The 27,788-nt window shown below is 44.2% G+C and overlaps 1 protein-coding gene across 1 annotated transcript in view; it reads left to right on the top strand.

Moving 5' to 3' along the window:
* Window positions 1–22,888, top strand: part of CAPN9 (calpain 9) — a 27,967-nt gene extending 5,079 nt beyond the window's left edge. Inside the window, 18 exon segments of the mRNA XM_009573004.1 lie at window positions 387–505; window positions 1,115–1,248; window positions 1,864–2,032; window positions 3,617–3,700; window positions 3,954–4,039; window positions 5,870–5,947; window positions 10,436–10,596; window positions 11,288–11,445; window positions 12,090–12,298; window positions 12,909–12,945; window positions 14,464–14,544; window positions 15,042–15,099; window positions 15,795–15,859; window positions 18,236–18,304; window positions 19,716–19,794; window positions 20,455–20,571; window positions 21,592–21,650; window positions 22,447–22,888. Coding sequence (XP_009571299.1) covers window positions 387–505; window positions 1,115–1,248; window positions 1,864–2,032; window positions 3,617–3,700; window positions 3,954–4,039; window positions 5,870–5,947; window positions 10,436–10,596; window positions 11,288–11,445; window positions 12,090–12,298; window positions 12,909–12,945; window positions 14,464–14,544; window positions 15,042–15,099; window positions 15,795–15,859; window positions 18,236–18,304; window positions 19,716–19,794; window positions 20,455–20,571; window positions 21,592–21,650; window positions 22,447–22,473 — 1,790 coding nt within the window. The 3' untranslated portion in view covers window positions 22,474–22,888.
* The last annotated feature ends 4,900 nt before the right edge of the window (window positions 22,889–27,788 follow it).

Here is a 27,788-nt window from a genome sequence, read left to right on the forward strand (position 1 = left end):
GGGGATGTTGTCCCTCCTGAACTGGTGGGAGCAGTGAAGCTGGAGGTACCGCCCATGCTCACCCTGCCCACAGCAATGTCTTTGATAAGACCCTCCCATCTGTGCCAGGGACCATCCTGGTGCAGTGGGATTCAAGATCAGGGAAGGATCTCCACATGAGGGTACTGTGAGCCCAAGGGAGCCTTTTGTCTACCAGCACCTCCAAACTGCAGCATCGTCTGCCCTGGCCAGGCAGGGACATGCTTCCTGGGGACACACGGACAGTCTTTTGGATTTCAAGAGGGGTGGCAGCTAACTGCCATAACATCTCCTCTGGCCCCTACACCACCACCTGCTCCTCTTGAAGGGAAAAAAACGTTCTTTTTTTTTCCGTTCTCAATTCACAGGTGACTGCTCACTATTAGCAGCCATAGCTTCTCTCACACTGAATGAAAAAACACTAGCAAGAGTGATGCCACTGGATCAAAATTTTGGGCCAGATTATGCGGGAATATTTCACTTCCAGGTAAGATGAACATCTGGAACAGCACGAACACATTTCTGTCATTAGATGTCATGGTCTATTTTGCAGTGGGGTTGCTGGTTATTGCTGAGGAGACATTTTAAAAACAGGGATTGCTGAGCTTACACTGTTGTTCATATTTTGAGAAACAACCTAGAGGGCTACATCAGCCTCTCACAGGCATGCACATAGCCACTTCTGCTCTATGAAGAGATATATGGCTTTAGAAATCATTTCGCATTTTCCTCGGCACACAAACCCCACTTAGGATATAAGACCTTAAAGGAGTTGAACTAGGATCTGTAATACGTGTGTGTCTTAAAGGTGTCTTGAATCATGTGGTGACCACTTGTATAGCTACATGAGTGATGTTATCCAGACAAGGAGCTACAGTACAGCTCTACACTTTTAGTCTTAGTCTTTTCTTAAGATAGATTACCCTTCCTTCAGAGCAGCCTAGCATGGTATAGTGGGAACAGATGATTTCCATATGACTTCTAATCAAGTCTGTGCTTGTCACTAACTTACAACTAAAAGTGCTGGGACACCAGAGTCCTAAGCTCAAGAAATGACATCCTGTCACCAAACTCATGCCCCATCCTTTCTAAATAGTTTTGGCAGCACAACGAGTGGCTGGATGTCGTGATTGATGACCGATTACCCACCTTCAAAGGCCGGTTGGTTTTCCTGCACTCAGCTGAACACAAAGAATTTTGGAGTGCCTTACTAGAGAAAGCCTATGCCAAGTAAGTCACACTGCGCATACATAATTCCTTATTTGTACATACATTATTCACAATTTGTACATACGTTATTCACAACTCAAGTGAAGAGCTTCTATCCAGTATTTTTTGTTGTTGGTGGTGGGGTTTTTTGCTTTTGCTGCTGCCCTGATCTGAAGACGTTATGTCTATTTCTTGTGAGCTGGTCCAGCTTCCAGCATATCATTAGATACAACCCCAGCTGACAGCAGTAGAGTTGGATCAAAGCCTGAATCTTGCCATTTGTGTCTCTGCTGAGACCCCAATTGATGGTTCTGGCTAACTCTGTATTTTTAAATGATTTGGCAGGTAGCAAGCCACTGACACACAGTAATATTCAGTCCTTGCCAACCTGATAACTGGCACTAAAGAAAAGCCTCAAGCTTTAAGGATATGGAGAAATGAACGAATTAAAAATGCAATTAAGAAGGAAAGCAGAATGATCCCAATACTCCTCCTGTATGTCCTGGGTACATTCTGGGGTACTTCTTTTGACTTCAGTGCTGTTGCTGCAATTTTACACCTGTGTGAGAGAGCTCTCAATCATGGGTATCTTCAAAGTTTTGAAAGTATGTCTCACGGTCAGCATGTGTTTTCTAGACTGAATGGCAGCTACGAGGCTCTGAAAGGAAGCAGTACAATAGAAGCCATGGAGGATTTCACTGGGGGTGTAGGAGAAATTTATGACGTTAAAAAGGCTCCTGACAATTTCTATGAAATCCTAGAGAAAGCTCTGAAAAGATGCTCAATGGTGGGCTGCTCTATTGATGTAAGTAAGAAATGGGGTCTGAATTTCTCAGTTTAGTTTTATGGTTTCTGTGTTAAAAAAACCTTACTTTTTAAAGACTGGTTAAATTAATAACAAGTAGATGGATATGCACTTAACTCTGCAAATAATAGCTATGAACTGATAGATATGTAATATTAATGTAGTCCTTAGTACAGTTGTTTAAAAGAAAAGAAAAATATTCATCACTTTTCAGCAGGTGATGGCCACTGTATTTAAGGCAATAATGACATGAGTATGGGCACTCAGTGAGAGTGAACTTTATATCCCGACTTATTTGGTCACTTAGCATTAAAATTGGCCATAGCTTTTTGAGGACTTACTGGTTCCAGAGACTACAAAATAGGGTTTTTTCAGCCCTGAATTCTGTAACAGCACCTGTGGGGACATGTGGGACTCAAGACAGTTTTCACGATCAGTGTGTTTGTTTGTAAACCAGGGCTGGGGCTTAGGGTATGTCAGATTTATCCCTCCAGAGACTAAAACCTCCAGCTTTCCCAGAGAAAAGATTGCAGGTGGGTAGCACCTGTATAGGTTACTTACATTGCTCTGCCAGTGCATCTGACCCAGGGTAAAAGGAGCCAGCCGTGTGTCCTTGGCTTTCTGGTGAAAAATGCCTGAGCTGCTCAACAGCAAGAGTGAAAGCCCCGTTCCTGTTCCTTGCTGACTGTGCTCAGTGGGAAAGGCAGTTCGGGAACAAAAGCGTGCCAGGTTTCTCCACCAGAATGAGCAGCTGGAGGAAAAGGTTTCAGAGCAAATGAAAAATCCCACCAAGCACAAAATGTTTCATTTCCCTTTTGGGCACTTCTAACAAAGGCAAAGGAAGTGCCCAGGCTGGGGGAGAAGGAGAGAGGCTTTCGTTTGCCCTCTGCCCAAGATCCCCAAGAGCCTCATCGTTGAACATTTGGCCAGTCTGAGGGAGACCTGTTGTCTCAAACCCATTGCCTGCCTGACTGAAAGCACGGCTTTTCCACAAGCTCTCTCTTTTACTCAAGACTGTGTCCTCAACTTTGGGGTTCAGTGTTTTCTGATTTGAGTTTCCCTTTCTCTCCTGTTGAAGCTTTGCTGCTTGCAAAGACTAATTAAATATTTATTGAAGAGAGAGAGAATGTGATACTCAGCTGGATGATGGGACCCTTCACTGTCATCACTGCTCCATCGATGTCTTTTTACAAGAAATGAGACCATATCAACACCTGATCTCAGATTGAGAGCACTTTTTCCCATCCCTTAGCTGACACAAACTACATTTGAATAGGAGTTAAGGTTGAGTTCCCAGAAATGTAGATGATATTGAAACAAAATCACAATGGCAGAGAAGGTGTTTCAGCCTGGAACCACCTTATTTTCCCTCTGAGTGAAAAATGCTAAAAAAAAAAAATTCCTTTCCTTTCCTCAAAGGGCACCATTGCACCATCACTGTCTGCGTCGAGCAGACAGACAAGTTCCCTTTCATAGTACTGGTTAGCCACTGACCTCCCACCTGATGCTTGGAAGGGACCAGGTGGCATCACTTGCAATCTCACTTTGAAGAGAGAGATTCACATTTTTGTTCCCATGTTTCAGACCAGCAGTGCTGCAGAGTCAGAAGCCAAAACCCGCTTTGGCCTTATAAAGGGCCATGCTTACTCCGTGACTGGCATCGATGAGGTACGTTCAGCAGCACGAGGCAAGGAGAGACCTGGGGAAAAGATAAGGGAGTGTCTCCTGACCTCAGGTGACAGGGGGAATTATGCTGGGGAAGTTATCCAAATTCCCATCCATCTTTCCCTCCCACATCTCCTGTAGCAGTCTGCACCTTTTGCCCAGCTGTTATACCAGCTTGCCTAGCCTCTGCACTCTGGAGAATTCCTGCTCCCTAGCTACTGACACTTGGTATTTTCTCTATTTCCTTCTTCCCCAGGTGAGCTATCGGGGCCAGCAAGTGCAGCTCATAAGGATAAGGAACCCCTGGGGACAGGTCGAGTGGAACGGCCCTTGGAGTGACAAGTGCGTGAGCTGTCCCATACACGCTGGCCTCACAAAGGCCAAATCCCAATGGCTGCTCCACAGCTAGCTTTCTGCAGCCCCAGCTATTCCACAGAAAATTAAATCAAGAGTTTCCACATGCGTAACAGTATTACTGCCATACTAACATGTCACCCTTAGTATTTTCAGCTTTTTTCAAAGCTGCTCAGTTATGGGGACATTGTCAAGGTTGTTTAGACCCCAAAATCTAGCATTAGCAAAAATCATGCATCAATATAAATGGGATAAGTTAATTTTAAGACACTCAAGATTGGAAAAATTATACATTTGGAATGATCTTTTGTTTATTTTTTGCAAGCCTGTTGCTGTAGTACTTGTAACAAAACATCCATACTTTGTTCTACTGCAGATAAGCTGGAAACTGATACTGTATTACCCCCTCTAAGTAGCTTATAAGTCTCTAGTTGCATTTACTGTTATGGGTTTCTAAACATGTCAGGAATAGGCAGGAACCTTACAGGTTATATATGACCATTAAATGAGACCCTCTCCATGTGGTACCCACCGAAGTTGTGGAAGGACCCAAGACCACAACAGGATTGGTCTGAAAACCAGTCTGTTTTTACTACCAAAGATAAATGAAGTGCAAATAATACAAAAGAACAAAAATTATATAGTAAAAAGCAACACTACATTCCCCCCAACATACACTTTTTAATATATTTTTGCACGTATGCATGGTTTCATTTTTGTTTCACTTTCTTCTACTAAATTTTTTTTATTCACACAGATGTAAAGGAGAGAAGCCATAACCTGCCTGGCCCTTTAAAATTGCTGAGACACGTAGTCATCTGTAGGACTACTTTGAAAGTCCCTGTCCTTAACATGACTCAGAAATAAATGAAATATTTCCACATCAGCTCTGATCCTTTGTTATCTTGAAAAAGAAAAATGTGGATAATTGGCATATATAATGAGTGATTAAATCTAAAAAAACCAGGGAGGTTAAGATCAGGACAGGCATCTGGCAAATCGTGCTGTTTATTGAAAAGGCTGTCTCTGCAAAGCAGAGCTCTGGTTCTGCACTTGGGAGGTTTTCTGGAACTTAAGATGCAGAGGGGCTCGCAGGTCAATACAAGAATCTGTATTAACATTTCGCAATGGTTGCTGGAATTAAAAACCTCAACACAAGGTGCCTACTACTCCCTGTTTATTATGTCAGATTGGAAATGTAGTAGGGCATTTCCAGTTTTTTCAAAAAGCTTTAGCAGGTTTTTGTTTGGTTTTGACCTGCTACAGCTGGAGTTGTAGGGGTGAATGAAAAGGAGGCAAAGATATAAACCTGGAACGCCAGTTACTCCAGCAAATCTCTCTGTACAGGGGAAAGAGCCTATTCAGTTTCCATTGACTCGATTTTGAAGAAACATCTGGCCCTAAATTCCTGACAAACATAAAAAAGGAGATGGTGCTACAGATGGAAAACAATTTAAGGAGGGGCGTGACTCACCAAAATCTTGAGGTTTACCAATAGCCTTATTATTATAGCCAACCCCAACACCTGACAGCAGTCCCAACTCTGAGTGCAGGCAATAACTCACGCAGGACCATCCTGGAGCAGCTTTGGGATCTTTGGCCTGGTCCTGCTTCCAGCTACATTAGTTGGGTCTCTGTGACCATGAGTGACAGCAGGATTCGGGAAACCTCTTAAACGCATCTGTGTTTGTGTGAGTCGCTCAAATAAAATACATCTGGAAGAAGAACAGCCTGCTGCTGTGTCCAGCCAGTTGTTCTGAGCCAGGGAAAGTTAATTGCCACATACCCGTGGTAAAGCTTGGTTTTATTTTCTTGCAGCTCTCCGGAGTGGCTTTCAGTCAGCCCATTGGAGCAGAAACGCCTATCTCAGGCAGCACTGGATGATGGAGAGTTCTGGTAAGCCACAGGTTTTTAAAGTGTGTGGCTCTAGTCAGAAATCAAGGTGCAAGTGGCCAAAACAAGCAATAAGGAAGAGGTCTCTGTGTAAGGAAATGCTCAGTTTCTGCTTAGGAGAGGGCAGGTAGAATGCTCACTTGGTGTTCTGTGTGTTTCATGTGTGCACGTCTATTTTAATAACAAAAAGCATTTTAAAAGTCAGCTTGGTTAATGGCATTAACATATTTCAAATACTGTTTGTCTCCCATGAATGTAACACCCTTCCCATGAACAAAGGCAGGGTCTACAGCAGGGAACATTGTACGGCACTGTATCACCTATGAAATGCCTTCAGGTTGATGCTAGGCATACACTGGAAGGGAAGGGAGTCCTGAGAAGCAATGCTACTTGTAACAGAAAGTAAAAGAACACCAAGATATGTGTGAAATGATGGAAAATTTTAAGAAAAGATGAAATGAAATGGAAAAAAAAAGTGGTGGAAACTGCTTTAGAAGTGTGAAGTGTTCATGCCAAATTCACGATCTCAGAGCAGATGGCTGACTTGCACATGATCCCCCCCCATATCAACCATGCTGTGCACTACTGACAATGTGTCTGGTCACATTTTCTAGGGCCAGATGCTCATCTCTTTTACACAGAGGTAAATCTAGAGAGGTATGCAGTGGGGCTATTCCAGATTTTTCCTGCAAGTTAATCCGAAGTTCAACTTCAGGCCTGAAAAGTGATTTGAGGGAGACAATGCAGCATGTTAAGTCACATAAAATGATTTATCCCAAACTTTGATAGCTCTGGAGGGAAGTAGGTCCAGTGGCTGATCCATTACTTAAGTATCTTTACATAAGATATTTTGAGTTATTTTGCTATTGACATTGCAAATGCAGTAGGGCATTTCTAGTTTTTCCAAAAAGCTTTTTTGGGGTTTTTTTTTTGTCTGTTTTTGACCTGGCTACAGCTGGAGCTTATGGGGTGAATGAAAAGGAGGCAAAGACTTTACCTGGAACCCAAGTAACTCCAGCAAGTCTCTCAATACAAGGCATGACTTAAAGCCTGACTGTGTAATGGAGGTACAAGTGTGCAAGTAGGCATCAAATGAGCAATGAAATTCATGAAAAACTCGTCTGTCCAACAGAGCTAAGCTGATAGTTAAGTAAGTCCTCAGAAGGCCAATAAAAATGAATGAGGTTGAGCATACCCAGACAAATGTTGGCCTTCCTCATCCAGCATCTCAGCCATTCAGAGCAGAAACAAAAGCCATTGGGACTGAAATTTCCACTGAAGGGATTAAGTGGACAAAAATCATATGCAGAATATAAGAAATGCTTCCAAAACCAGTCAGGTAAATTTGATACCATCTAACCCCTCCACCCAGTCCATCAGACTTATTTTTCCTAATACCTTTTGACTTCTGTGTATTTCTCTAAGGAGTGTCTGCCTCTTTGCCCCCTCTAAGCCACCTTGATGGTGTCTGCCTCTTTGCCCCCTCTAAGCCAACCTTGATGGTTTCCCCATCAGGGTTCACATACAGACTTTGCATGAGCAATAATGTGATGTATCCCTAAAGACATTTAAATGGTCAGATGAGGAAAGAGATGAACATAGCTGCTTCCCTCCAGCTTTCAGTTTGCTCCTACTGTCGTTCTTGTTGATGCAGTTTAGCTGAGAAGATGGCAAATGAGCTATATTCCTGCTTCTGCAGCTGAGGACCTTCGTCTGGTCAATTGACTACTCCTGGTGGTGACTTGGGTTGCCTCCCTGGAAAGCTGGGGTAATCTTTATAAGGTGCTTTGAAACCTGCTGCTAGAAATAGAGTTGCAAAGTAATTAGCTCCTCAAGAGTTCAAAACATGTTCTCTATGACATGCACTATCTTTGGGCTTAGCAAATAATGTAAGGTGCAATGGGGCTCTTGTCCTTGTTGACCACAACCAGTTTCTACTGAAGTAGACTTAACAGTAAGTTTTAGAGTCAGCGAGCTCTTTGTATGTCATTTCTTAATGTGTTTGGAAGCTGAAAAGGAGCCCAGGAAACCTACTATGCATTCATGAACAACTTCTGTAACTGTGCTGCAGGTTTTGGAACCAGCTTATTCCATATGCTGACTGCACACAAAGTGTCAGGTCATTTCTCCTACACAGGCTCATTTCTGTTAAATGAAAGAGAAGAAGAGGAAGAAGAAATATACCTCTTTATTCTCATGTATTGTGTTAGATTTCATCCTAGGTGGAACAGGAAGGCTAGGAGGAAGGGTAGTGCAGTGAGGGAAATTAGATCAAAAACTATGGAACATTTAAAGCAAGATAAGTGTCATATCATCAGAATGTCTTCAGTCAATGCAAAAAGGCAGCTCAGCTGTAGACGATAAGGGATGGGATAAGGCAGCCAAGGTGGGAAACCTGGTCTGATAAGACCTTTTGTCCCTTTTGTTCTTTGGATTTGTGACGACTGAAGAAAATCTTCACGGTAACATGCTGAGGGCCTCAATAACTACCCCAAAGATATTTTGGCTACATATTAGCAGTTCAGATCGGTCTTGACCAGGTGCTTCTACTAGATGCAAAGAAGGCATCCTCCTGTTGGCTAAGAAATCAGCTTCTCACTCATCTTAGTCCCTTCCCTCTTAAATCAGAGAGTCAGAGTTTTCTCTTCCCTTCACCAGTACAAATCCAGACCAGCTCTAGGGAAGTCAGAACAGGTGTTTTACCTTTTAGGAGCCAAATCTGATCTATAAAGTGCAACTCCTTCATCTGCTTTGCAGCACGTTTCAAAAAAGCCCAAAATTGCATGGTGTGGCCGGGAAACCGAACCACTTAGAGACAGGTTTTGCTATGCTGCCCCTGCTCTACTGTACTGAGCATCAAAATGAGAATTAGCAGTGCCTAGGGCTAGCAATACATGGGAATAGCAGACAAGAAAGAGGACAGAGCTCAGGAAAGCAAACCCTGCTATTTCTTCCCACACTAAAAACAAGTTGTAAAATGGCCCATAGCAAGTGTAAATTAATATCACCACAGACATCCATTTGTTATGCAGCAGAAATATGGAGCTAGCTGTGTTTGGTGAGCTACACTGAGCGCTAGCTGGGTCCTATCTGCCACTGCTGCAGATAAACATGCAGTATTGGAGAGCTTTTGCTCTCCTGCTACTCCATTTTGTTGTTAGGCATCAGCCACTGGAGGAAAAGGATAGTTATAGAAGTTTGTGTTAGGGAGGAGATCAATTTCTGTACGTTATTTCTATGGTCCGTGGAGAGAGAGGGGCTCTTATAGATAGCAATTCAGAGCAGAGGACATTTAGATGCTAAACTGCCCTCAGGAAGGCCTAATACCTCTCCCCTTTTACAGAGGGAAGTTCAGCCTACCAAGGCTACTTTTAGTCTTAGAGCATATGGGCTTCCTGTCCTTGCAGTGGCCACCATGCCAGCTGCTGTCTCTTAGACAGCTTCCCTGCTCTGTTCCTTTTGCCCAGGGCTGCAGACCATGCCCAGTGGTGCCTGGCTCTGGCTGTCCCTTCTCTTGGCTGTTTGCTCAGTCCTGAACACCGGGCTCCTTGGCCAGCAGGACTGTTGGTACCTTTTTGTCCTTTTATGTGCTAGATAAAATCACACGGCTTATCTGCTCCTTGGCATGCTGAGCAGGCTAGTTTCACCAGCCCAGCCTAGCAGCTCAAAAACATCCATATTGTGGCATTTGCTTCCTCTTTCCCATGGCCATGTATATGTGTCCACATTGGGTATAAAATATATGTAGTGCAATCTATGTGACACAGCAGCAGGCAGCAGTGTCTATACCACCTTCAAGGGCAGGTTGGAGCCACTACTCAAGTCCAAACACACTTTTTGTCTCTTGTGTTGGTATATGTTTTTGGTAGGACAAGGTCCCAGGCACCCATAAAGGAGGGGAGGGTGAGCAACTTGAGCCTAGGCACCTTAGCAGAGGCCCAAATGTGACTTTAACTGCAGTGTGGACAGGCTAATCATACCATGGCTTGGCTAATCCATCACTATGTGTCCCTTGTAGTGCTGTCATGCGGCTGGCATTGAACACACAGCTGATTTGTAGGCAGACTTAGCTCCTGTACAGATACCTGCCATCCTTTGGTTGGCTCTTTGGCAATATAAATGCAGCCATTAAGGCCAGGATGGTGTTGGTGAAAGAACTCTTTCCACCGTAGGTTTTGTGCCCGTATCACTTCTTTTCGTCTTATACTCAACTGTAACTGAATAAAATCAATGGAGTTATAGTGTAAAAAGAAAGGTGTAAGACATGTCAGAATCAGACCCAGACAATAAGGTTGCTTGTGTTTCACACCACAGTGAGTGAGAGCTAGCTTCTCCCCTGGTGTACATCGGCATATCTCCACGATTACTGAAACTATTCAGATCCACAGGAGCTGGTGATCTGGCCCTGGGACTCTGGGGAGTAAAGACTTCTGCTGGGCATCCTTCACTGAAGTGAATGACTGCCTGTTCCTTCCCATGTCTTTTGCTCAGGATGAAATTTGAAGACTTCAAAGTGCATTTTGATAAAGTTGAGATCTGCAACCTGACTCCAGATGCCCTGGAAGACAGCACTGCCCACAAGTGGGAGGTGACCATCCACCAGGGGAGCTGGGTCCGGGGATCCACTGCAGGAGGATGTAGAAATTTTCTAGGTAAACAGATACTGCTTTGAAAATGAGAAGGCACTGAAATTTTTACCCACCCTCAGCCACCTCTCCTGTTACCCCATAGCCAGAGTTGTGGACGCAGGCCAGGCCAGCTGAGTCTCAGCTAGCAGGAACCAGCCAAAGGGACAAATGTTCATATGGTCCCACTTGAGACTTTGCGGTAAAAGAGCTGCTTTCTTTGCTCTCAAGTTCGTTGGATCTGATTTCCCTCTTAGTTAGATTGCATGAGCAGGACTAGCTCCAAATAAGTCATTTAAACTGCAGCAGTAAGTGTAAAACGAGACAAAAATCCAGCTCAGCTAGCATGTTTATGTGGCTCTGAAAGCATCACGGATCTGAACTGTGTTACTCTAGACTGGCACCAGCATTATGGGGTCATTGTAGTTATGTACTTTTAACAAAATCCCATCTGACAACTTTATTTAAACTGTGGTAAATTAATAAAATATCAGGCCTAAAATCTTTTCTACACCTAGTTCCATGAAGGACTTTGGGATTTGGCTTATTTTCTGCGGAGCTTAGTGGAAAGAAGCATGACAGCTAATGGAAAAACTAAATTTGAGCAAAACCTCAGCTTAATTGTTCCTTTTGTCTTTTTTTCTTTTTTTTTAGTTGTAGTAGTTGCGGTATTATTATTCTGAGGCAAGAAACTCTCTTGTGTTCTTTACATTGGCAGAGACTTTCTGGACAAATCCACAAATCAAGCTACATTTGACAGAGAAAGATGATGGACAAGATGACTGCACATTCATAGCAGCACTGATGCAAAAGGATCGCCGTAAACTCAAGAAGCTTGGTGCTGAAATGCTAACCATCGGCTACTCTATTTATGAGGTACTCTATTGCTTTTACAGCACAGTAGCCGCACTATCAGTATTAGCATCTTTCTCTGGGTTTGTACTCCTTCCAGTCATCATGTTTTTTTAGGGCCCTTGCTCTTAAAATAATCTTCTCAGTTACATCAAGCCCCACGGAGAATTTTGACATGGTTGGGATGGAGTCCTCTCAGAGGAGGATTTAGGAGTCCCTACGGGGCCATGGGTTCCCAGGATAGACTCCTCGGCCCCATGATTCTGTCATCCCCTGCCTGGCTCCCGGGGAGAGGATGTTGCTTCTTATGAGCCTCTTGAAGTGCCTGTGACTGAGTGAGGTTGGGTTTGGCAAATCTGTTGTCAATGCTCTGTGACACCCACCCTGGGCTGGTGATATTTAATGGCAGGGAAGTTTAAGCAGGAAACCAATGTCCCAGAGTCCTCTTAGACTGCCTTCTGGGTGGGAAAGGACCACCAGTAACAGGTCCTTGCCATAAGGTGGGAGCTAGGTTGCTGCGAGCACCTGGGTGAAGGGATGAGAGTTAGGCTCACAGCCAGGGGAGAGGCTTTCGCCAGGCAGAGTTTGGCTCTGTGATTGGGAAAGGGGCAAGGATGGTCCCCAGCACACCCCGGCGAGTGCAGCGCTGCCTTCATTTCCCCTCCTAGAGCCCCAGCAGAGACGGACACTTGGGCAAAGACTTCTTCAGGTACCACCCCTCCAAGGCCAAGAGCAAAACCTACATTAATTTAAGGGAAGTATCTAACCGATTCAAGCTGCCGCCGGGCGATTACATTCTTGTTCCAACCACATTTGAGCCGCACCAGGAGGCAGATTTCTGCCTGAGGATTTTCTCCGAGAAGAAGGCCATCACTCAGTAAGTCAGCCCTCCGGTGCTCACCTGTGCGTAGGGCCGGTGGCTGCTGGGGACTGTCTGGCTGGCAGGCACCCAGCCCTACAGCAGAGCCCTGGCATGGAAAGCTCCTGATGGTTTTTTTGCATTTGCCTATTTTTGCTAAACCTGACTTTTTTTTGGAGAGGAGTTTAGGAGAAATAGGGCTTGCCATGGTGAATCTGCTGTAAAGTTGACAAGGAAGAGTTGCTACTTGCCTGATACTGTTTGGGAATCTGTGAATGCAGCAGTGTTTGTTTCCTCCCAAAGTTTGTCCAAATTACAATTTTATATTAAAAAAGGGTATTGAGGAAAAAGTGTGTGCACAATGAATAAAGAATGAGATGAATTTTTTAGCAGACAGCATGCACAGCTGTGCCCTCCCTGAATTGTGCTTAAAGTCTATTTTAAGGGCTTATACCAAAATTTAAACAGTGCAAAAATCTGATTGTCTGATGAATTTTATCTAAATTTAACCTGTTCAGTAAAAAAATGCAGTTTTATCATTCGCCTCTGGAGAATGTAATAAGCAAGCTTCCACCCCAAGCAGATGTTTAATATCTTCAGATACCGAATAAGGTTTTTTTTTCTCCAGGGATCTAGACGAAAACCTTGCCATTGATCTCCCTGAGGTAAGTCTACAGAGTTCAAACAGCAAGAGAATAGCTCAGCAGAAGCCGGCACACACTGCTTTTACTTTCTTTGGCTAAAACATGTTCATTTCACAGGAATGTTACACAATTGCCAGCTTTGTGTATGTGACGGAAACAGTCAGTTCTGCTGAATATGGTAAAAGAGCTGTAACAATCAAAATCATAATCATTATGCTTCTGCATCCGCTTCAAGGCAGCTGGTGTCAGCCAGCACCAGAGGCGGGTATCAGCCACCATGGGTGCGCTGAAAGCACACCTATTAGCACCAGGGAGGCACATGGCCGTTCACATCTTTTAAAATTTTATTTATTATGAAAAAATAAGAAGCAAGATAATGTTCACAGATCTACATTCATTTTGCATACAAATATCTTTATTTTACTTATGAATATCTGCAGGGCTTGGGAGGTAATGCTTGATACATGCGTGTACCAACTGAAATGATTAAATTCTTTTTGTTTCTGAATGGCTTTGAAAAAAATTACATCCAAGTCTGAGTCAGCTCCTGTTTAAGTGTATCCCTGCAAATAAGCCATTAATTGTGGTGTGCCTTCCCATGGAAACAAGCTAAGCCAAGATCTCATGTGTCCCTCTTTAGTAAAACTCTCCTCCAGGGATCAGCTAACAAGTGCGTCTCCATTTCTGGGATCTCAGGGCCATGTTCAGTAGCAAAGTAAATCTGCTCACCTGTCCCAGTATCATTAAGGGACTGCAACCAGACTTGAGCAGAAGGAAGTGAGGAACATACATATGGTCAAAAAAAGTGTAAGTGGCCAAGCAGCGTCACCAGGGCCACTCTGGTGACAGTACACTAAGTAGCACCCATGTTATATCTTCGGTGGGTAGAGAAAACAAAGCCCGATTCTTTGCTTCCTGTGCTGTGCTGTTGCCTTCTTTTCCCCCTTTTTTTTTTCTCAAGAACTCCTCTCTGTTCACATGGTCACCCCAACTATAGCAGTGGCTTGACACTATTGCTTCTCTCTGCTCATCAGTGTAGACTGAAGCCCTGGACTCTACACCCCTGCGGCTGCACTGAGGCACTCAGCTGGCAGCCAGCTGAAACTGCTTCCAGGCTCAGGGTGGCACTGGGTAATGTGCCGAAGTGCAGCCACCTCTGGCTCGTGCTCTCAAGAAGGGCAAGAAGTCCCTGGATGATGCTGCTGGGAAGAGCTCAGTAGAGCTGTGGTTGTTCAAGGACCGGGGGAGCAGAGTGGTGCAGGGGTGGGATGAGAGGAGAGGTGTTTTCCGGGGTGGGTGCTCTTGGTTTTGACATAGCCAAGGTAATGGCACACCCATTCACCCAGGGGAAGGAAAAGAAGGGGTGAGACTCCCCTCGGGCAGCTAGATGGTTGGTAGACCTCAGGTCTAGCAATGTTCAGGAGCATGTGTACCCTTATTTTGAGATGTACTATGGTCCCCTGATGCACAGAGGGGCTATGTGCAGGTGAAATGTCATGTTTTACGATTCTTATAATGACTTCTGTGGTTGATGTTCAGCCTCTAAACCCAACCCCAAGCCCACAAGAAACTGAGGAAGAAAAGCAGTTCCGGGCACTGTTTGAGCAGATTTCAGGAAAGGTGAGTGCAAAACCTTTGTGGGTCATAGCAAGATGTAGAAAGAGCGGAGACACTTCTGCTCCCATCCAGGGCCAGGTGAAACGAAAATGACGTATTTTGGGAGTATGCTTAGTTGTAGTGTGTTGTTTGGGCACCAGATGTCACCATGCCTTATGTCTAGATGGAGAAGGGTGCAGTCCCTGGTGAGCAAGCCGGAGGACCAAAGCTAGAACTCAATCAAGCTGTGAGGGAGCCTACCTGGTTCAGTGTTCAGCTGCAGTTTATTTTTCTTTGAATCAATGGTTCCCGCTTGAGATCTTCAGACAGCCTTATTCACAGCAGCACTTCTGAATTTTGCCAGGCCTTTAGTTTTTAGCCTCTTCTGGGTTTTGTATAGTTCTCTTTTCCTGAGTTGCAATAAAGTACAGATGGGTGATGTTTGTGTTTTCTGAGGTTTTTGGTATGTCTGATTACAGAAACGTTCAAGTAACAGATGCTGCACTTTTTTTTTACTTTAGGACATGGAGATAGCTGCAGAAGAACTCAAATACGTTCTGAATGCTGTATTAAAAAAAAGTAAGTGTTGATAACCTCTAAGTTAAGGGCTGTAAAGAACTTTATAAAAGCTGCCATTAAATTCACTTACAGATAGAAAAATAAAGGCTGTGTTACAACTCCTGCCTGGTGTCCTCTAGCCAGCCGGGGCAGAGCCAGGAAAACATCTGGTCCATGATCTAACCACAAGCTTGCCCTGCCTCCAGCATGATCCATGTCAGCTCAGTGAGGCCAGCTCTCCATTGCACTACGACTCTGGTGTGGAGAGAGAGGCACTGGGCTGGGACTTGTAAGACCTGGATGTAGTTCATGACCCTGCTACAGGCCCTTTGTACAATGGGAAACGTGTCGCTCTCTGACTCCATTGCACTACGACTCTGGTGTGGAGAGAGAGGCACTGGGCTGGGACTTGTAAGTAGTAGTTCATGACCCTGCTACAGGCCCTTTGTACAATGGGAAACGTGTCGCTCTCTGAACCTCATCTCCCGATTTATGAAACAGGACAGTATTTCCTGTCATGTCTTCAGTAAATACCTCTTCTGTCTGGACTGTGACTTCTCTATAGTGAGGGCTGTCTTCACCTTCCAGTCCACAGGTCCTCCCACAATGAGGACTAAGGGCCAGCTATCTCTGCTCATGAAATCCTATTTTCTACTTTCAGTTTATAAAAGGCAGATCTGCCCAGTGACTTCTTTCTTATTATTGTCCTTTTTCAGCAAAGAACATCAAATTCCAGAACTTAAGTCTCATTTCATGCCGAAATATTATTTCTCTTATGGATGTATCCTTTCAAATAAGTGCTTGTGAGGCTAAATGAATATTGAATATAATTGTCCATAGCATTACCTGTCATGGATATCAGAGGTGGGTGTGGTAATGTCATGGCAGAACACTACTCAAAGAAAAAAATTATGTGAAAGTCATATCCTGATTTTTATTTTAGAAATTTAGGGTTAGGAGCTTCAGGACAGACCATTTTCTACTGCAGACTTAGAGGCAGATGCTTTAATGCTGAGCACTTTTAAAAGTAAATGTCAAATTACTTCTGTATAGAACAGTGCATTTTTCAAGCTGTAGTTTATCTGAAAAAGGCCTAGAAGAGATAACTCAAGAAAAGTCTGTTGTCTGGAGGGTTAAATTCATCAGAGTTGTGCATGCAAGTTACGGGTCAGAAATTAAGGATCAGCAGAGCGTTGAAAATTACTGATATCAAAGCTGTGGTTTTTTTGTCCACCAGACTAAAAGCTGGAAAATCTGGTCTTCCAGCTAGATCCTGGAACTCCAGGAAGCAGACGTGGGCGAGAGTTGTCTGTCCAAATTTAGGCATTTGTGGTGTAGGTGTCTACATCTAAGCTAGCTTTCTAGACTTCCTTTGTAGATATGAAAAGGATGGTGTAATTATGCTTGTTCTGGATGTGCCTAACTGTGAGGGATGCTAAATGACTGCTCAGACATTAGGTGAGATGGATCACGGTCCTGGTGCTTCCCCACCAGATTCGTCCTTTGCAATGTTCTGGTGCCTGTTGAGTTTGCTTAGCACGGCTTCTCCTCAGGTAGAGCTGTTTTTTGCAGTATGCTTTCCTGATAATTTTATTACATGAGGCAAAACAGATACAGTCCTAACAAGGCAAGTGTCTAACATTTGGTTTATGTCTTGCTTGTTCAGCTGAGAAGTTCTTATCTTTTGCTTTTGTTGCTCCAGTCCATGACAGAGGTAACATCATCTCAAACATTTCTAACAGAAAACCAAAACAGACAAAACTTTATCCTATTAAAACTATGTCCATAATGTTAAAACTCAGTGCAGATCAGTCACCATGCATATGCAATGAGAAACAGGGGACCAGTCCTAAATTTTCTCCCTTAAAAACCAAGCTTCAGTAGGGAGCTGGTCCATGTTCACATCTCATCCTTACATGGTATTGGGACAGAGCCAGGGTCTGCACTTGACCCAGCAGCATGGCAGCAGTCCTAGGTTTACTATTTAGGACATAACTAAATACTTTCCATGATTTGCAATGCTTCCAAGCAAATCTCTGCATAGTTTTGAATAAATGGGGAGACATCTCTTCCTCTGCTTTGGAAGCACAAGGAACACGGACGCAACCATCCCACTCTGGACATGGCATTTGGAGCACAATGGAGGAACAAAATGACATGAATGCAAACCCAAGTCAATGCTGGCAGAGTTCTCTCCGTGTCATATGCCACCAATTTCCCTGGCTACAGTCACCATGCGGTGGCATGGAGCGGGGGCAAAGTTCTACATGACCCCAGGAAGAAGAACCTGGCTGGGTAAAAAGACAGACTTTTTGCAGGAGTGATAACATCCTTGGAATCTGTGGGAGCCCTCAATAACATCACCAGTGTAGGTGCTTAGATAACGGCAGGCCTTAGCTAGACCCCACTTGGCACGTTCTGACATTTGTGAATGCTTGCTGAGCTGGTGTCCATCTGAGCAAGGGTTTTGTCCTGGCAAGTAAGATGGAAAGGGGAAGGGGAATGGGCCCATTTCTTATTTAGCATTTCAGAGCAAATGCCCCACCCTACAAGTGAGCTGTGCTTGGGTGACACCAGTAACTCAGTAAAATAAGTATTAAGACGCTCATACTTCAGGCAGAGGGAAGGCCAGGCAGATCTAATCACTGCCTCTCAGAACTGCTATACAGACATTTTTTTCAAACCATGAGGACCAGGTTTTGCCAGCCTCACCCCACAACTGCCATTAATTTTTGGTTTTGCCATTGCAATAGAGCCTGGTCTCTAGATAAAAATAATGAATAGCACATTGGTTGACTAGCTCCTTCGAGTACAGTAGCAATTTGTTTTAATCAGGTAATTTAATTCTCTGAATCATTTATATCCCATTTACATCCAAAGCTGTTCTTGCCTTAGAACAATCTGTCTTTCTTTCTCCCGTGGAGTCTGCATTGCTCAGCAGTGTTTTTGTATCGCATAATGTTACCCAAGTATCACAGCCACAGCCATGACTGTAACTGCTCAAGCTGCACCTCATGAGAAATCCCAATACCGGTTTCAGCGGCACCATAGGCTTTCCAGGCAACTTGACATTCTGCTTAAAGGAACAGCGCTGATAAATTCAGACAGAATTTGGACCTTCATGTAACAAACCTTTTTCCTTAATTCAGATTACCAGACCAGTGGCAACGGGAAACTGGAATTTAGTGAGTTTAAAATTTTCTGGGAAAAAATGAAGAAATGGATAGTAGGTGACATTATTCATTGTATTTGTTTCTCCATTTCATTAGCTATTTCCTGCATAGTTTATTATGTATACGCAGACAAAAATGGAGACAGCAGTGTTTACAAGCCACGAATTTTAACTCAAAACAAATGTTTCAAAAGTATGGGGGCTTGTTTTGGATAGTCAAAGACATTCTTAGCTTTCCATGATGCTAAACCATAATGGTTTTCTGGAAATAACAGAGATGTTTGTAAGAAAATCAACTATGTTTGGGATAAAGAATGCAATGGGCACTAATAAGCAAGCCAATCAAAATGAAACTTAAGGAGTTTCCATTACTGCTGTTGTACAGAAGAAGAAAGTGATGATTCATGACTAGGAGGAAACACTCATTTCCTAAGTCACTGCATTTCCATTATTGATCTCTCAGGAGTCAACTGTACTGAAGTCTGGGAGAGTGTTGATTCTAATTTTAAACACATTTCCCTGCCACTGTATATGGCAGTAAGAATAAGCAGGCTTGCAGAATCAGGCCACAGACTGAATATTCAAATAAAGACATCGTAATTGTTTCCTCATGGTCTTTAATAGTTTCTTCTGAATTCATGCTTCACCCAAGCATTCAAAATATGCAGTTCTCTGCTTCTTGTCTAGCCTATCAGAAATGGCAAACACTTTTTCTGGGTACTAATACCACATCTCTTTTAACAAAGGATGCATTGTTTTTCAACGAGGGGGTTTGAGAAATCCTTGTGTCCTGTAAGAAGATTTGCACGTACATTTGCTGGAAAATTTTAAGCTGAATGGGACGACAGCTCTAAATAACTCATATTCCAAGGGAGAGTCGTGTTTGTCGTCTCATTAAAAGGATGGAATTTAACTCCAGCTTAATAATTATTTAATGTTTAGGTCAAAATTCAAACCGTTTGTTCCAGTTCTCTTGGTTGTACCATGAATGTGGCTGTTTAGATCTTTTATATCTAGAAGCAAATGAGTAAGTGACAATCTTAACTTCATGATAAACAATTTGTCTCTAGCCTTCAGAATTATAGAGAAAAACATAAAAAGAGATTAAGAGAATGCGTCAGTTAAGAATTAAAAGGCAAAGAACAATATGTCCTTCCCAGATAAAATCACTTTTTTAAAAAATCATGGAAGAACTTTTTATGAAGAGCAACTCATTATTTTTGAATGCTTGGGTTTGGCAGTACTTGTTTAAGTTTCACAACAACCTATTCCTATGACAAAGAGAATTGGGACCCAGATTTGCTCCTCAGTTACGAAATCAGACTGGATCTAGACCAAAGTCTTGTCAGCTTTCTTAACTGCTTATGCTATGCAGTTAGAGATAAACACCTTGCCTTTCCATGCCATATTTGTGCTCCCTTTCATATGCAAATACTGAAATTTCCATGTGCTCCTTTCATAACAGAATATCTTTCTTCAGTTTGACTTTGATAAATCTGGCTCCATGTCCTCCTATGAGCTTCGCAGTGCTCTTAATGCTGCAGGTAAGACAAGCACTACATTTTCTCTGGGAAACCTGTCAGACAGATCAGCTGTGGGTGAATAGGGCTGCAACTAATTACACAGGCCAGGTGCCCCTGAACCCCAGAGAGGACCTGGGCACCTAGAGAGGACATTGAGTGGACTAATTTTGCCCCAGGTATCCCCAACCCTGCAGGGCAGTGAGTCAGAACAGTTTTTATATTTTTATTGAGCTCTGTTAAACTCAACAGGGCTGCATATGTGCAGGGTTAGACCCCGAAACAAACCACTTCAGACTCCATCTCCACTCAAGGTTGGAGGAACAGTGAGTAAGCTGTTTGTTATGAAGAGCAGTCAGTGCATTTGTATTTAATCACAAATTATTTTTATTAAAGCACCTAGTTTTGCAGAAATCCCTACAAATTTCAAGGAGACAGAATGGTCCCTCATACACCAAAAAGTACATGAACTAGAAACTGCAGTGACTGCAAAATTTCTTGTTCAGAGTTTGTTATTCATTGCAAGCTTAAAGAACTTTGTGGTCAGATCGCCTTCTGGATGGATGTGTGCCACAGAGTACCCTCCCATTAACTGGTTTTCAAAATTAGTTAGTAGAGATATGCAGATTCCTCCTTGGCCTACGAGGTTGCTCACTTTTCCTTTGTGCATATGTCTTTGGGAAGGATACCAACTCAACAACTACCTGCTGCAACTGATTGTCCTCCGATACTCTGACGAACAGTTCCAGATTGAATTTGATGATTTTCTGAACTGCTTAATTCGCTTAGAGAATGCAAGTCGTGAGTATCTTCTTCCTCTGGAATTTCTTCTCCTTTGGAAAAAAAATGTTCCACTTTCGGCTGTCGTTGAGCATATTGCACAATATCTGAGATCAAGTGTGTACAATGGCTAACAGAAAGGAGCTGTGTCTAGCATTTGCTTTTAGGGTGCTTTTTCTCCTGTAAAGTGAAAAATGTTCTGCTGCTGATGGAAAATTTCCCCATGTGAATAGAGCCTGCTTCATAAACTCTGCAGCAACATAGAAGGCATGTGAAGAATGCTGGCAAAGTCCCTGTTATAGCTTTTCTTGTGGCTCACCCACAAGTTTAATTTGGGATCACAGAAGTTCAGGGTTCAAATATTGCTTGTGCCTCATGCAAAGAGATAATTGGCATGCGCTTGGGCAGGTATCTATCTCCTGTACCTTTTACATAACTTGTCCACTTTGGGCTGAAGATATGGTTCCCTGTACATCAGGGGTCTCAGTTCATTTGTGCACAGGGTCACTCTCATTCCAGAGCAGCAGTAGTAGAGGTAGGTAAAATGGCTAGATAAATGCTGAAGTGATCATTAGTGTGGCTCCAAATTCAAATCAAACGCAACTCGGTCTATGAGAAGCAAAATCAACTTTCTTGGCTGATTTTTTTTGTTTTGTTCTTCTCTTTACTTTCTGGTTCCACCTGTGGCAATAGAAGTATTAAACTGCTGAGAGAGAAAAGTGAAATACGATATATAAAGAAATGCAAAATTCTTGGCTTCATTTCAGAGTATCATCCAAATCCGACTGTTTAGCACATCCATCCCTCTTCCAGTCAAGTCCTGAAGTGAGGCTTGCACAAAGACCTTCAGTCAGCAAGACATTTCCTCTTGCAAGGACTTTGTTTTGTCAGAGCAGCTACCAGCACCAAGCAAACCTAAGCAATCTTGTGCCAGGCCCTCCTTCTCCTTGGCACAGCCACCCATCTTTGTGGGATGGGGAGCTCATGTATGAATATGAATGAGGTGTATTTATAGCTCCAGTGTCCTGTTTTTCATTTCAGGAGTATTCCAAGCACTGAGTGTGAAAAACAAGGAGTTCATTAACCTGAATATAGGCGAGGTATGAGCACAGCTTCATAAACACTGACAAAATGATGGGGCTTCTCTAGAGCTTTGTCCTCTTATAAGAACCGGAGTATTTCTGCATGACACTTCAGGTGACATCTAAGTCAGGGGACATCTGCCATAGGTTTCAGCAGGGCTGGGATTTTACAACACACGCACTTATTACATCTCCTCTGTGCTATTTCCTTCCTTCCTTGCCCTGTGGCATACTGACAACTTCCCATCCCCCTTTCCAGATTCTCTGCTTTTTCCTTCCTCGAGTGCCAGCTCTCAATGGGGGAAAGGGGAAGCAGACAGGGATGAGGGGTCTTTCACTCTCCCTGGATCTCCCAGGAGTTCAGATCAGCCTCTCCTGTGCATGTCCATCATCTGTTTCTCACACTGCTCAGCACAGGCTTCTTATTTTCTTGTGCCCTCCTTGTCTCCCTGTTGCATATATGGGTTGTCTCTCATTTTACACTAACCCAAAGCTTCCTGGGGCACAATGAATTCCCTGGCACAATAAATGTGGAAGCCCATGTAGACTGCTGGGATGCAAACAAAATCACTGCCATTATCGGCATCTAGTGCTTGGAGACCTCTGCCTCCAAACACAGAAATAAATGCTGGCTGAAGTCTCTCCTTCGTGACAGGACATAAAAGTCTAGTGAGCAAAGGTCCTCTTCCCTGCGTAGGGTCAATTCAGAGCAAGGCACTGCTTTTGAACATCTCTCTCTCATTTGGGGAAAGGAGGGGGAGGGAGAAGGGCCTGAAATAATTTATTGTAAAGTTGATCTTTCTTCCGATATTAGTTTATCAACCTGGCAATGAACATCTGAAGAAGTCTGACTTGGATGCTGGGAGTTTCTTGTGACATTGCTGCCAAGACTTCTGCCTCAACAGCTAAGGTCCCCTTCGCATGCAAGATTTACCAGGAGATTTTGTACGGAGGAACATGCATGCTGCCCACCCTTTCTTGTCTCCATCCCTGTTGATGAGTTCAACAGTCAGATCACATTTTGTTTTTATTTTTGGTTAAGCCTGATACTGAATTTGTTACTGTGAGAGGCATTTGCATGGGGCACACATACCTCTCCAGCAGACTGAAACTGCTGTCTCTGAGTGACCACAGGTTTTTATGAAATAGGATTGTATTTAGTTTCAGCACAGCACAGACTACAGTGATTAAAAGTCTTTATTGCTCTTGGTTACAGATTACTGTAAGGTGCTTTTGAAAATATAAGGTTGTGTAAAACTTCATTTAGTTTGGAATTTATTTCCAGGTGTACTGTGTGCCTACATAACAAGTCCCCTGTCTTAGCCACATGAATTGCAGTCTGGTGGACTGCAAACAAAGGAAGACTAGGGAATGTATGGATGAAAATTCATCCTTGAATATTTATGGCAGAAGTCCCTGGTCCAGGCTTCCTTAGAAGGATGCTTAAGCTAAGGTTTGACATTCATTACAGATTTAATTCAGAGAAAAATTGTTGCATCTCACCTTCCCTTAGTCCCTCCTCTGCTACCAACAAAGTTCCTCTGCTACATACTTTGCTCTGTGGCCAGAGCATGTCCCACAAGTCAGTCTCTACAGAGTAGCACACAGCTTGCCTTCACCTTCAGAGAAACACGTGGTCCCCAAGACAGTGAGCTCTTGTGTGGGGCCATTTTCCTCCAGGCAGTCTGAAATTGTGTCCCACACCAACCATGCTCCGGAAGAGCAACTATAATAATTTTAGATGAATTAAATGTACCCATTGGTAAGGCCCTGATCTCTGCAGCTATTGCTATTTTGCATCTGTGACTTACATATAGTATTTTTCATGTGATGTGGGTAGCCAGTGCTGACTTAAAAAATAACAGTAATAGCAGCCAGGGACTTCAGAGGTCTTCACAGGATTTGTTTCCATGATTATCTTCATAACTTATGTCTATTTTATAATGAATCAACTGTCTGGATTTGTTTTCTAAAACCTTTCTTGCACTGAAACAGATGGCCCTAGAATAGCCTTGCATTCCCTACTGTCCGGGATCACTGAGACAGCCAGGGTTTTGTTTTTTCTAGATTTAGACCTAATGAGCAATTCTTGAAGGAAAATCAAGCTGCAGTAAAGGTGAAGTTCAAACAATGAAAAAACATAGGGATCATGTTGTTTAAAATACCCACTTTTTTCCCTAACAGTTATGATCTTCTAACTATGCAGAAAATGCTCTGGAGCTAACTGGAAGCTGAGCAAAAGCTAATGGTTGTAGTGTTTGATTAACCGAGGTACTCAGCCCCATGAGGTGTATAGATTTTCAGATGTGCTGATTGTATGCCCTTTTGACAGCACTGGAGGCACCTGTCTAAATTTGTGAAAATTTGGGTTAAAATCTAGGCTGTCCTATAAACATTCAGCCACATACTTGAAACAAAAAATCATGGATCCTTCATTGGTTCACTGTGCGAGCTTAGATGTGGATACAAATTTGTTGTAATACAGCATCGTTCACAAGCTATGCAGAAGAAAAAAGATGTCTCAATGCCTGGCATCGCCAGTGTAGTTTTCTGTTCGTCTACACAGAGCTGGGAATGTCTTGGTGGAATCAGGATTGATATAAGAAAGTGATGAATATTGAGGTGGGAGCAATGGGGCACAGGCAAAAATCTCCTCTACATTTAAAAGAAAATTCACGGATTTAAGAAAAAAACACTCTGAGGTGTTTTCTACCCACTCGGAGTAGTTGCCTGCTGACTGTGTGACAAGGAATTTGAGAGCTAACATCCGAGTCCGTTATGAATCGAGCCTCTTTCCTTGCCAGCCAGCTCGCTGCAAAGAGCCAAGTCCCCGTCCTACCTTGGGGTTTACACAACACCCATAGCCACAGCAGAGGTGCTGTAAGGGGAGTTAAGCACAAGAACACCTCTACATACGACCAGGCTGGCCCATGGCCATCCACAGTCTGTTACAGCACGGTCCCTACCTCACTGCTTAGGATATTATGGGTGCCTGTGCTGAAAGCCTTGCTAAAAGCAAGGTGAAGAACAGCAACTGCTCCCCCTTGTCCTATGCGCTAGACCATTTTCTTTCTGCATTGGAGTGAGGTCCACCTTAAAAAGGGATAAGTAGCCTTAGAAGTAATTTCATGTGAAGATGGAGGATTATATAATCCCTCGTAAGGGTTTTTTTCGGTCTGCTATTATACTGCTCGTGTGAGTGACTGAGTGGGCGAGTGAGAGACGTTTGACTTCACAGCCCCATCTGAATATGATAGTCCTTCTCAGCACTGCACCCGCTCGGTGTTTGAGCAGGAGGGCAACTCAGTGCCCAGAAGCAGGGGTCTGGGCTTGCTGGTCTTCTTTTCTTTTAATCAAGGATCTTTAATTTAAAGCTAGACCTTGCAGCCGTCTCTGGCATGAGGTGTAGATATGTTTGGCTCTGTACCATTACAGGAGCTATGGCAAATCACTTACAATGCTCTAAAAGCTGTGTGAGCGGTACATTCCCTAAAGTGGTATACACAGATCTTGTTAGCAAGAACTGGCTCATGCGGGGAGCCCTGCCTGTATGCTAATAGCAACGTTAATGGGGAACATGAGAGGCATTTTTCATAATTATACTACTGGAAAAAAACTAAAAATCACTTAGCCACAGGGTTGCAATCTGAGCACGCTCTCCCACTCCCTCACAGAACCAAAAATCTCTCTCTAAAACCTGCTGCTAAAGCCTCAGGCCAGATGTTAGCAGGGGCTGGCTGCTGCCCTGGTGCTGGTTGTCACTCCTCTGCTCCCCTGTGCCCTCTCAGCAGCCTCAGCTCCCCAAGTTGTTGGGCAGTGCTCAGAGGCACGGCACGTTTCTGAGTTTAAAGGAACATCAACTCAAGGCATAAGCCTTTTGAGAGGGGATTCATTTGGAGTTTGTCCGAAGCTCAGCCACCTCCACCACCCTAACCACCCTGATGGTAGATTTGGCAATGGCGTTTTCCTGCCTTGAAGAAGGTTTCCTGCCCAACCTGTTGCTGAGGCCAGAAGGGATATTGTTAGTGAAAACTACCATAAAAAACTGCCATAAAAATGTAAAGAAACTGAAAAATAGTGAAATTGCATTCTGCCACTTCTCCGTGCAGAGACAGAAACCATCAATAAACATTTTGGGCACAAGTATCCCATGCTTCTTTGAAAAGCCCCCAGGGAGCGGCTCGGCAATGCTGAGCCTTCGGCAGCAATGCTTGCCTCAGAAAATTGTATGTTTTTTCACAGGCCCACTTTAAGCCCCTCTAGGTTTTTTGGGGGACTGCAAACTCATGTGTCAGCACAGGGGGTGCATGAGGCATTGCAGGGGCGGAGAGGGGAGGAAAGAAAAGAAGTGAAGTCTAGCCATCCCGCTGCTGGCAAAGCCTCCGTATTGTGGTGCTGTAGCGTCAGGCAGGAGAGATGCTAGAAGTGATGTGGCAGTTCACTCCATTTATAACAGCTGTGGTTGCTTCCAGTCATGAAAATTAAATATTTGTGAATAGATACCGAGTTATCTAAATCATTTTCATTTCAACTGCATCATCTCCCCACTTCTCCCCCGCCTCTCCCCCGAAATATTTGAGTCTTTGTGCTTTTTGACTCGTGGCAGCGTATGTTTTGGAAGCACATCAGAGTGCTGAGCGCAATTTATAATGTTCCCAGTAAGGCTGGAACTTCAACATTTTTAAAATGAATTACAAATACTTGCTGATTGAGGTAAACACACAAGCTGTCAGCAATTGCCAACAACTATCTTTTGCACGTCAGCCACTTCTAAGGGCAAGTGTGTTATAAACTGCTCTCCTAAAAACTCTAATTAATTTTCATCCCTTGCCCTTTGCATGGCCCTTGAAGGGAAGTCAGCTCCACTGAGCGGGGTTTGGCCTCCTGGGTAGCCTGGATACCCCTTTGAGTATTATCTGCAGCGGCAGAGGTAGTCAAACAGGGTAAGGACAGCAGCAGGTCAACTAGTCACACGCCTGTTCTTCTTCTGGCCCAAAGAATATATAGCCATAAGTCCTCATCGCCATTTTTTCTTTGTTTTTGTTTAGAATGCCCTGAACCAAAGAAAGACATTCATCCCTATCTCCCCCAAATACACAGTCAGGAATGGTCAATATTTTCATTTTCAGGTACTTCACGAGAATACTCCAGGTGTACTTTATTTCCTGGTCATTCAGAGAGGAAAAAGCATTTATCCACTCAGATCCAACAAGGCGTCGTGATCAAGAGCGTCCATGTTTCATCTGCCCCCGGGGTGCCGCCTGCTCTGCAGGCAGCCGGGGCGGGGGGGAGCTGCCTGCATGCCTTGCCCGCGGTGCAGCGTTTGCCACGCGTGAGGGCCAAATTCCCTCGCACCTTTGGGACAGCCCACTGGTAGGGACAGGGACAGGGACGGGAGTCCCCCCCATGAGCACCATGCGGCCACCTCGCCTGGCAGAGAGCCCCCCAGGGACACAGCCCGGCCCCTGCCCTGGTAAGGAGGGCACTGCCAGCGTTTTGTGACAATTTTATGCAGTTGCTAAGCAGCTGGGTCCCAGAGACACAAATACAGTGAAAACAAACTGCCCCGAGGGAAAACGGCTGCGCCGCTCTGGGAGGGTGCTCCCCGCTTCGTACCCCGTGTCTTCCTCTCCCCTCCTCCCTCAGGCGCACACGGTTTCGTGGGGCTGTGCCAGGGTCTGTCCCAGGACCTGAGTGAGGATGACTGCACGTGCAAGGCTTTGGGAAGGGGCTCTGGCAGCCAGGGTCCAAGCTGAGCTGTCTTCTCTGCTTGAGGGGGTGGCAGTCCACGCCTGCCTGCGGAAGGCTGGGGGCACAGACCTGGCTCTTCCAGCCCCCCCAGCTGCGGCTGTGTCTCTGCAGGGCAGCGGTAAGCACCGCTGGGGCCAGAGGGCAAAGCCGTGTACAACTCTCCAGCCCAGCACTCTGGGCACACACTGCTGGGATGCAGTTTCTGCTCCTCTCAATGGTTAAGTGTTTTACGGTAAGTGTTCTCCTTGTCTGACCAGCAGGACCAGCAAATCATACTTTTAAATACTTATATACTCCCTCCACCATCCCCGACCTCTCAAAGGACTACTTTGTTTCAGTGCAAAGCAGAGTAGCTCCCGCATAGGGAGCTGAGATGATCCCTACACCACACCACAGTGTCTCATA

The sequence above is a fragment of the Fulmarus glacialis genome, unplaced genomic scaffold, assembly GCF_000690835.1.
Source record: "Fulmarus glacialis isolate BGI_N327 unplaced genomic scaffold, ASM69083v1 scaffold16132, whole genome shotgun sequence".
Classification (NCBI taxonomy): Eukaryota; Metazoa; Chordata; class Aves; order Procellariiformes; family Procellariidae; genus Fulmarus; species Fulmarus glacialis.